At 42.5% G+C, this 10,930-nt stretch overlaps 1 protein-coding gene across 1 annotated transcript; it reads left to right on the top strand.

The window, feature by feature from the left end:
- The first annotated feature begins 473 nt into the window (after window positions 1-473).
- On the top strand, window positions 474-7,622 carry SDE2 (SDE2 telomere maintenance homolog). The gene is made up of 7 exons (XM_064709499.1): window positions 474-702; window positions 1,839-1,956; window positions 2,663-2,774; window positions 3,374-3,543; window positions 4,859-4,970; window positions 5,572-5,968; window positions 7,332-7,622. The coding sequence occupies exons 1-7, from the start codon at window positions 577-579 to the stop codon at window positions 7,548-7,550; spliced, it is 1,254 nt and encodes a 417-aa protein (XP_064565569.1). The 5' UTR covers window positions 474-576; the 3' UTR covers window positions 7,551-7,622.
- The last annotated feature ends 3,308 nt before the right edge of the window (window positions 7,623-10,930 follow it).

Here is a 10,930-nt window from a genome sequence, read left to right as displayed (position 1 = left end):
ACTTAGGACAAATATTTCAGGTACAAACAGCCTGTGATTTGAGTGTTATGTAACCCAGGGGGCACCAGAGTTCCGGGCCTGTTCCCATGCCTACGCAAAACCGCGTGTGGGAGTAAACAAGGCGAAAGATGCACAGGGACGCAATGCAAATCCTCGCGTGAAATTTGCACCGTGTTTTTGCCGGATAATGCCGGACATTGCCGGACAATGCAGGGCTGCCGGTCCCCGCCGCATTTCCCACACTGGCGGCGCTCGGCGCTGCCCCCGGCCCGGCCCTGAGGGGGCGCGAGCGCTCCCTCCCCGCTCTCCCTCCGCCGCCGCCGCCAGCGGGAGCCACGGCGCGGCTCCGCCCGTGACGGGCTCGGGAACGGCCGCACAACCCGCCGGGCTGCAGGAATTCCGCGGATTAGAACGGCGGGGCTGCCTGGATTCTCCTTGAACTGTTCGCATAAGGAACGCCGAACTATAAAATGCGATAAAAAGGGACCAGGAGGCGCCGGGCGGGGCTGAGGGGGAGCGGCGGCAGCTCCACAGCCCCGCCCTCCCCCGCGTCACGTGACCGCCGGGGCCGCCGCGATGGCGGCGTCGGGACCGGACTCGCTGTGGGTGCGGGACCCGCTGGGGCCGCGGGCGCGGCTGCTGCCGCTGCCCCCCGGGGGCGGCTCCGTGCTCTGCCTCCGCCGCCACCGCGCCCGGGAGCTGGTGAGTGCCGGGGCAGCGGGGAGCTGGTGTGGGGCCCTCCGGCCTCGGGAGGCGCTGCGCTTCCGGTGCCCGCGGCGCTGCGCAGGCCGCCCGCTCGCGGCCTCTGCCCGCCTGCACCCGCGGAGCCGCGATCCGCACCTGTGCGCGCCTTGCTTTCGGTGCTGTCGCTTCGCTGAGCAGCAGGGTTTGCTGTAAGAGAGCCCTGTAGCCTCTTATCAACGTGTTGTATATATATATGTGTGTGTATGTATATATGTATGTATGTGTATATATATGTGTATATGTATATGTACATATACATATATGTGTATATATACATATATATACACACATATATATGCAGATATATATGTGTATATATGTATACGTATATGTGTGTGTGTATGTATATATATACAGACATATATACATATATGCACACACACACATATATATATATATGTATATATATATATACACATATCTATATATGTATATGTGTGTGTGCTTATATATAAACACAGGTGGGTTGACCCTGGCAGGACTCCAGGTGCTCTCTCCTTCCTCTTCTCAGCTGGACAGGAGATAGAAAAATATATATGTTTTATATATATGTGTGTATATGTATTTATGTATATATGTGTAATATATATATGTAACAAAAGGGGTCAAAGATAGAGATAAGGACAGGGAGATCTCTCAGCATCACAGGCAAAACAGGCTTGACTTGGGGAAATGTACTTCATTTATTACCAGTCAAAGTCAGGGTAGGATTATGAGAGGTAAAAGAAATCCTAAAAATGCCTTCCCTCCTCCCCTCACTCTTTCTTTCCCCTTATCTCCTTCCCGCTAGTGGCACTGGAGGACAGGGAATGAAGGTTATGGTCAGATCATCACAGGTTGTTTCTGAATTTTTCCCATTGCGCCGTTTTTCCCCATTCATGTTTGCAGGCTGATTTAGACACTGTATTCAGTCCTTTGGTAACTGGGAATTAAAACAAGCACCGTTAGAGAGTGTTCATGCTTTTCAGATTGTCTGATTTTATTTTTGCTCCTCTGGAAGGAAGAAAACATGACTGCTTAATGGTTTTCTTTGTCAGAATGTTTCATTTTTTCTGGCTCAATGATCTGACTCAGTTTTGCTCCTTTTTTTTAAGAACATCCCAGAAGAAAGCTTGTATGTGAAGTGCAATGGGCGACTGGTCAGCGATGAAGATGAGTTGCAGAGTGGAGTTGTTTATAGCCTGGAGCCAAGACTCTGTGCTGGAAAAGGAGGTTTGTTGTTTATTCTGCTTCTTAGTGATTAGATTCTTAGGTTTAAAAACTGCTGCTGTGCCATAGTCTGCACTGATAGCCCGAGAACTCAGATACTGGCAGACCTCTTGTTGTGTGTATGACTGATACAAAGTCTCTGAACTAAAACCAAAGTGTTTGTGCAAAGCTGAGCATTGACCAGGAAAGCTGAAGTCCAGATCTTCCTCACATCCCTTTTCAGCTTATCTCTGTTGGTAGAAGTCTGTAGCATGCACCAGAGCGACTTCAGAGTTGAAATTGTGTTGACAAGGACCTGTCACCTTAGGCTGCCACATTTCATTCAGTGGTCACTTAGGACAAATATTTCAGGTACAAATAGTCTGTGATTTGAGTGTGAATATTTCAGGTACAAATGGTCTGTGATTTGAGTGTGTTATGTGACCTAATTGACTTTATATTCTATTATTTAAAAACATATATATATATATATATATATATATATATATATAAATGGCCAAGATCTCAGTAGTGACTTTATCTTCTGTTATTTAAAAAACACATATATATATAAATGGCCAAGATCTCAGTAGTGACTTTATCTTCTATTATTTAAAAAACACATATATATATAAATGCCAAGATCTCAGAATTCAACCTAAGCTGGACTCCTCACATTGACAAGATGTTTCTGTGTAGCTAATTCCTGTTTATTTTTTTCCTCTGGAAGGGTTTGGGTCGATGCTGCGAGCCCTGGGTGCTCAGATTGAGAAGACCACAAACAGAGAGGCCTGTCGGGATCTCAGTGGGAGGAGACTGAGGGATGTCAATCACGAGAAAGCGTAAGGCATTTCCTCAGAGGCTGAAATGATAAAATAACCTCATCCTGTAGCTTACAAACGAGGTCAAATGATTGCCTGTTGTAGCCATGAAATGGTGTTTTGAGTACTAAAAAGAGCAGAAGTGAAATCTTAAGTGCAGATGGACTGGAAGCCAGCAGGGCTTTCCTGACTGTAATTCTATTATTACAAAAACAGATGTGATTTTACTGTAGCCTGAATCTGAGAGACTGTTCCACACCTCTTGGTGCAGAATTCGCAATTCCCTGTGTGCAATTCTCACAGTTCTCTCTGAAGCAAGACCACACTCTTGGGGATGTGTGAACTTAACTGCTGTTTCTGGTTTTCAGAATAAACCCTGCTCTCCTCTCTGTAGCAGAGTCTCTTTTGGTTTCCTCAGTCATTGTGCTGGGTGCTGTTGTCATTTCCCAATGCCTCCCTAAACCCTGCTCTCCTCTCTGTATCAGAGTCTCTGTGGGTTTCCTCACTCATTCCTCTGGGTGTTGTCATTCCCCTGGGTGCTGTTCCCTTTTCCCTTTGCCTCCCAGCCTGGCCGGGGTGGGCGCGTTGTGCGGTGCTGATGTGGGGCGGTGTCGCCGCAGGATGGCGGAGTGGGTGAAGAAGCAGGCGGAGCGGGAGGCGGAGAAGGAGCAGCGGCGGCTGGAGCGGCTGCAGCGGAAGCTGGCGGAGCCGCGGCACACGTTCACCGACCCCGAGTACGAGCGGCAGTACCGAGAGATGGCCGAGCGCCAGGAGGAGTCGCTGCGCATCGGTACGGAGGCACACTGCACGCTGAGAGCCTCTCTAGCCTCACTCCAGTAGGGAAATTTAAACAAGAATTGTTTTTGTTTTTTTTTCAGTTAAATCTTAAATTTCAGCGAAATTTGCTGAAATTTAATTTTTCCTCTTTGTCTGCAGTGTCTGTTAAATTCTACTTGGGAAAAACGCTAGTCACTTCTTTTTAAAATTTTACAAGTTTAATAGTAATAAAATGGTTATAAAAATAGTAATAAAATTACAGTAATAATAATTTGGACAATTTGAATTAAGACAATATGACACAATAGAAACAAAGAGTTACAGACAGTCCAGGTACCTCTTTCTGGGCAAAATAAACAAGTAAAAGGACCCACGTTAACAGAGGGTTAACCCTTAAAAGCAACAGCCTGTTGCATACTCATGCACCTCATCCATGATGCATAAATTCCATTCAAACACAGGATTCTGTCTGGTCAGTGTCAGCTTCTTCCTCTGAATCCTAACAGCATCTTCGGGCTGAGCGAGGCAGGAAGAAGTTCATTTCTCCTGATAATGGAGCAATAAATTCTTTTTTTCTGAAAGATTGAGGTGTCCTGTGACTGCTGTCTCAGTGCCAGTCCTTTCTTTAGAAAAAATGTATCTTACATAGCATAGATTCTATTTTAACATTATGTAATAACCTAAAACTATATTTAACACACTACTTAAGAGGATTAATGCAGCATAACTTTCTAACATAACACATACAATATTAATTTCAATATTTGCAAAAAGCCAGTAATAAAATACGCATTTTTCATACCCTGAACTGCGTGACATGATACAAGTGATGCTTCATCTTGCTTAGCTAGATCACATAGCCAGATTCTAAGATTGAGATCAGTTTTGAGATTAAGAGCCAGTTTCTGTGAAGGTGGTGTTGCTAGTTGAGCTGTAAGAATTACCCAGTGAAATTATAAAGAGATTGTGTATAAAAACTAGATATAATTAGATATTGGATCGAGCTGCAGAATACCTTGTTTCACTTCCTGGTCTTTATAGTTACTTTGTTTGTCCCTATATTGTTCTCTTGTTGTGAACCTTGAGGCTGAATGGGATGAAGAACCTGATAGTTCAGTTCAAGAATCCAATTTTAATTGGCTCTTAGTAAATCCATGTAGGAAAGCTTTTGCTGCTACTCAGTGTATGTTCAATCTTTGAGTCTATGTTACCAATAGTGATTCTTTCCACTAGTGTTTTAAATTGCATCTGAAGTGAAAAGATAAGTAGAATTTACACCAGACATTAATTGTGTCCTGATGAAGTTCACTTTCAAATTTGTTTTGAAGGCTTGCAGGTCATTGCCAGCAAAGCAGTGTCATCAGAAAGTGGCAAGAGTCGGAAACGTCAGGGTGAGCCTGGGAAGAGCGAAACAAAATCTGAAAAAAGAAAATGTCCTTGGTAAGAGTTATACCTTGTTTTTATATTTCAGCCTTAAACCTTAAAAAGGATGTGAAGTTAGATACATACTAGTAAGCAGAGTCTAGTCTGACATGTAGACTTGAAATAAGAAAAGTGAACTGATTAAATCAAAGAACTGAAAGTAAACATTTCTGCATTCCTACAATTCTGCCCCAGATGGAGCAGACAAACTTCATTTGCAAAAATAGATACTTTTTTCCCCCACCCCTTCTAAATGATTATATTCTACTACTTCCTATTATCCTTTTCTTCATAAATTAATTATAATTTACCATGAACCTAAAAAGATTGGTTTTCTCCCCTGGCATCTTTCATCTGATGTAACATGGAAGGGAAGTCAAAGATTCCAGTCATTTCTGTATTGGGAATGCTGTAATACCTGTTTTGGGCATTTGTAGCTCCTTTTCAATATTGATAGCTCTTCCATTAACTAAACTAACCTAAATAGCTGTTGGAGTAGCTCCTTATATCTCTCTGAAGATGGTTTGGGAAAGAGAAATCTGGCCAAAAAAAAAATATATTTAAAAGACAAAAAGTGAAGATAGATGCATGTTAATTTGTAACATATTTCCTGTGCCAGGCCAGGGTTGGATGAGGCCACAGGCTCAGGCTGTGAGGATGACAATAAGGATGACTCCCCTTGTACATCTGACAGAAGCTGTCCATCAGGCAGCAGTGCTAATGGAAGTGTTGGGAATTCAGATGAGTGTTCAAGCAGCTCTGGGGCTTCAGCAGAGGACAGTCCATCTACCAGTGCAAGTGAGAAACCACTGGAGCAGCCTGAAGGTCCTGGAGGAGATCTGCAAGGAGAGGTGTGCACAGGTGGGCAGGCTGGAATTCTGTCTGAAGAAAACAGCAAAATGACAGAGGCCCCAAAGGAAGACACCCAAGGAAAGAATGGAGTGACTCAAGCTCAGAAAGAAGAGCAAGAAAATGTTCCTGCTAAGGCACAGGAAACAAACCAGTCCCAGAGCACAGTAAGTAGGAGAAAATGAGCTCAAGAAGCAAACAAGCTCCAGCAATGTAGCTTTTCCCACTGGACTGATGAAAGCCCAACTGATACTTGGCAGCCAATACTTCTGCTTTATGGGTCCTTGCATCATATTACTGTTTAAGATTTGTGGGGATAATGAATCTGGGCTTACTCTAGCAATAAAAAAAATTATAGCTCATTTTTTCAGGCTAGGGAGTTACTGGGATTTTCTGCCTTTTTTCACCTTGGGTGTAAAGTCTGCCACTGGCAACAAATGAACTCTGATGTGGGAAAGTTCATTACAGTTCAATGGGGAAAAGACCAAGGATGTAATCTGATCAATTAGAACTTTGTCATCTACTGTACTATTAGAGCTGGCAAGTTTTAAACAGGATGTTTACCATTCTTCACTGTTTACCTTTTGCTCAGTATTTGTGAGACTTTCTATTCCTAGAACAGGAAACTCCACCAATGCTGTGGCAGATTGTTATTGCAGGTGGAAATATTTTTATAGCAGTCCTTGATGAATTTTTCCTTTTTTTTTCTTTTTTAGAAGTAGGGTGAGAATAATGAGGTAACCAGTTGGTTTTTGTATGCTTAGCAGGACAAAGGTTCTGATTTTACTGGCAAGAATTGTTTTTGCCAAGTGCATAAGGGGAGTTCTCTCATTCCCACAGCTGTTATTCCTTGCTCTGGGTACAGACTATAAGAGCAGTAGGTGCATTTAAATATTGAACCAAATGGGCTTAGATTTTGGTGTCCTTTATAGTGTGTTAGTAAATTCCAGGATTTGAATTATTCCATCTATTCCATGGTCTTTTGTAGACAAGGCTCTGGGTTGGGCTAGACTATCTGTAGGGGTCCTTTTTACCTTCACTCAATTGGCAAAAATACCAATTCCCTTTGGAGATGAAATTTTAATCCACATTTTCTTTTAGTGGCAGGATGAGATGTGAACTTCACAACTTGTTTTTTTGGGGTTAATCTTACTAAAAAGAGATGCTTCTTAATAAATTTCTTTAATTACAGCATGACTGCATTAGAAATAACTTTGATCCTCCTTCCTGCTCCTGCTGGAGGTGTATTGGTTATATTCTGCATCAGGCTATAAAGGGGCTGTCAGCTTTGCTGTGCCTCTGGAAGCCAAGGTTAAGCTACTGAACTGCTGGCAAGATAGCAAACTGATGTTTCTCATTTAGTTTTGAATCTTCTGAGGTCTAAGGGACCCACAAGAGTCAAAAGTGCAGCTCCTGGCCCTGCACAGGACTGCCCCAAGAATCACACCATGTACCTGAGAGCATTGTCCAAATGCTTCTTGAACTCCTGTTTTTCTTGAATGTTTTCCTCAATTGTTTTTCTCTTTTCAGGAGATAGAACCAATAGACCTGCTGGCCTTCAACTCTGCTGCTGAGCTGGAAGCCCTGGGTTTAGAGAAGCTGAAGATGGGATTGATGTCTTTGGGACTGAAATGTGGAGGCACTTTGAAGGAAAGAGCAGCAAGGCTTTTTTCAGTGAGAGGTCTGTCTAGAGACCAGATCAAGCCATCCCTATTTGCAAAGCCCCCTAAAGGGAAAGCCTCTGGTTAGATTTGGGAATATTTACCTTTTTTTGCATGTGTATTTGATGTCATTAAATAAAAGCTCTTGGTATCCTTTCAACTGAGTATCCCCAGCTTCTGAGCTCACATCCACAAGATTCCCAAGGAGTTTTGGAAAGGATGGGCAGGTGGGAAGGATGTCATCATAGACACAGTGCTTGGGGATCTGTTCCCCAAGGAACAGAGGGAAAAGAGGGAAATTGGAGGGAAAAGAGAAACACTGAGGCTCTGCAAATCACATCTCATGGAGGTTGTGACAGGACAAGTGGACTTTGTTGGAAAGGAAATGGGTGTGTTTACTGACTGTTTCACTAGGAAACTGGGATGCAGGGTGCTTGGGAGGTCACCTCAGCCTGTTGGAGTTTTGCTGGTGTAAATCCAGTGGGTGGGGATGTTAAATCTGGCAGTCCCTGCCCGGGTGGCACAGCTTTGATGTCACCAGCTCTGTGAAAGGCAGTGACCATGTGTGGGACAAAGGAGCCTCCAGCTTTTTGAGCACACTCAAGCTCCTTTTTAGTATGGGAAGGGGAGTGTGGGACAAAAAGTGGAGTGGCCACTGTTTTGGCAGCAACTCTACCCAAGTTATTTCCCCTCACTGCAGTTCTCTCTTGCTTCAGTTTTACTGATGCAGCCACTTCCAAGCCTACCCCGTGTGTCACACACTTACCTTTAGTGCTGTGGGTTCCTTATGAAACCAAATCAGTTCCCTGATGTGGCTCTAACAAATTTGTGCCAGCACAACAGAAGAAGGATTACATAAAAACTCTGGTTAGGATATTTTAAACCACCAGTAGCATCAAACACTACTGACCCACTGCATCTTCAGTAGTGCCAGGATTAAAAGAAATGCCCTACATCTATTTTAGAGGGCAACAGCTGTACCTTGAACCAGCTCCACACTTTTATTTTGGAATTGTTTAGCTCCTGCTGAGTTAAAAAAGAAACAAGCATTTGCTCTAGGATCTTCCCACATGGAGGATTAGCCTAGAGCGTTATTGTGTCTGGAGAGCCAGAGGGGTGCCCACTGGCAATTCAGGACTTTCACATGCTCAAAGGGCATCCTTTTGGAAACAGCTGGGTAACAACAGGACTTAGACTGATCTTTCCACAGAAGACAAACAAGTAGGTGAAGTGCTTGAAGCTTTTTAAGAATTTGGACAAGAACAGAAAAGTCAACAGTTGGAAAAAAATATAAACTGAACCAGTTCCAGTGTTATATGGGCAATTTCTGTGGGAGAGAATGGCATCAGAGATGATCTCTCTAGTCCAGGGCCAGAGGATAATGCAGTTTGCAGCCTGTGTCTGTCTTTTCCTGAGTATTTATGTAGCTTTAGATTTCAAAGATGTTTCTGGTTGTAAATGCACCAAAACTGTGAAGATCTTCCCAGAGAAAAGGTTCATTCTCCTGTGGAACCACTTCCCCAAAAAGCAAGTGGTGTGACTTACAGAAGTCACACTTCTGAAGTATCATTTTAAATGCATTTATTTCAAGCACCGAAGCACTGCCTCGTGTTTCACTGGCATTGCAGAGTTACTGCCTGAAAATAGTCATGAGTGAAAACACTGGCACAAGCCTGAGGGAGGGCTTTTCCTCACTTCCCAGGCATCCATCTCTTCCCTGGAAAGAAAGATGAATACACAAAGCAGGGAACAGGACAGGTCATAGAGGGAAGGAGCTGCTGAAGGTTTAGAAATATCACCACAGCAGACGCAATAACAGCTGCCAAGAGGTTCCACTCCATTGTGCGCACCTGCACGGTGCTAACAAGTTCCTCAAAGGCCACTCAGTGATGTTGTTGGTGTTTAGAAACGCATAATCACAGAATGATTATAGGCAGGTGCTTTTATTGAAGAGCTCTGGGTGTCAGGGGTGCACAGACCCAAACCTGACTCGACACGGTTTCGAGCTGAACAAGTTTTATATTCTATAATTATTTTGTAATTATTAATATAATATGATATAATATAATGGAATATAACATATATCAGTTATATAATTAATTAATATAATTAACATATATTAATTCTTAAACTTACATTGTTCTATTGTATACATTGGTTTCATCCAAGCATGGATTTCGCGTGATCCCCCTCAAGCCCCTAACATAATTTCTCATGATTTTTTAAACAATAATTATATCTAATCACAACTGACAATTATATCACTTATCATATACTGACTATACAGGTGCAGTTTCACATGATCCAGCAAATATGCATGCTTGTGTGAAAAGTGCATATTTTATTGTTGGCTTTTTGCAAATATTAAAATGAATATTATATGTGTTATGTTAGAAAGTTATGCTGTTATGCTGTGAAAACTTAAGTTTTCTTAAGTAGTTTGTTAAAGTGTGTTAGAGTTTCTCATTATTCTTTAAACAATAATTATATTTAATCACATCTAACAATTATTTATCATATACTGACAACACAGGTGCAGTTTCACATGACCTAGCAAACACAAGGCCTAACATTTTCCCAGGGCATACTACGCCTAACTTTCTCTCTAGCTCCCCAAATTTTCTATGATTTTAAAACCTTTTACCATCAATGTGAACACACCTTTTGCTGGAGGTGCTGGAATTGTTTCCATCGCTTTGCCGGCGCTGCAGCTTCTGCTCTGGCTGCTGTAGGTGGCACTGGGCAGACACGGAGGATGGGTCCGATCCCAGCAGCAAAGCCCCTGAGCCGAGTACAGGGGGGCTGCTGAGGAGCAGGGACATTGGTCACACCTTTGTGAAAAACGCCAATCACTTGGTTTTAAAATTTCGAAAGTTTAATAGTAATAAAATAGTTATAAAAATAGTAATGTAATTAGAGGAAGAAAAATTTGGACAACTAGGATTAGGACAATATGAGACAATAAAAATAGAGTTATGGACAGTCTGGGTACCTCTTTCTGGGCAAAATAAGCCCGAAAAAGAGCACACGTTAACAGAGAATTAACCCTTAAAAGCAACAGCCTGTTGCCTATTCATACACTTCATACATGGTGCATGAATTCCATTCAAACACAGGATTCTGTCTGGTCAGTGTCAGCTTCTTCCTCTGAATCCTAATGGCATCCTCAGGACTGAGCGAGGTGGGAAGAAATTTGTTCCTTCTGATAATGGAGCAATAAATTCTTTTTGTCTGAAAGATTTAGGTGTCCTGTGGCTGCTATCTCAGTGCCAGTCCTTTCTTTAGAAAAAAGTATCTTACATAGCATAGTTTCTATTTTAACATTATGTTATAACCTAAAACTATATTTAACACAGTACTTAAGAAAATTAATACAGCATAGCTTTCTAACACAACAAGTATAATATTCATTTGAATATTTGCGAAAAACCAATCATAAAATAGACATTTTTCCCACCTTTACACCAT

Source organism: Zonotrichia leucophrys, chromosome 3 (assembly GCF_028769735.1).
Source record: "Zonotrichia leucophrys gambelii isolate GWCS_2022_RI chromosome 3, RI_Zleu_2.0, whole genome shotgun sequence".
Lineage (NCBI taxonomy): Eukaryota > Metazoa > Chordata > Aves > Passeriformes > Passerellidae > Zonotrichia > Zonotrichia leucophrys.
The sequence above is the reverse complement of the archived record's forward strand: the minus strand, read 5'-3'. Positions and strand labels throughout refer to the sequence as shown.

Excerpts from the sequence above, each read along its gene's own strand:
- SDE2 (XM_064709499.1), top strand. The coding sequence starts at position 577 with ATGGCGGCGTCGGGACCGGACTCGCTGTGGGTGCGGGACCCGCTGGGG. Across the intron at positions 2,775-3,373 it reads GATGTCAATCACGAGAAAGC|GATGGCGGAGTGGGTGAAGA; the intron begins GTAAGGCATTTC and ends GTGTCGCCGCAG. Across the intron at positions 5,969-7,331 it reads CAAACCAGTCCCAGAGCACA|GAGATAGAACCAATAGACCT; the intron begins GTAAGTAGGAGA and ends TTCTCTTTTCAG.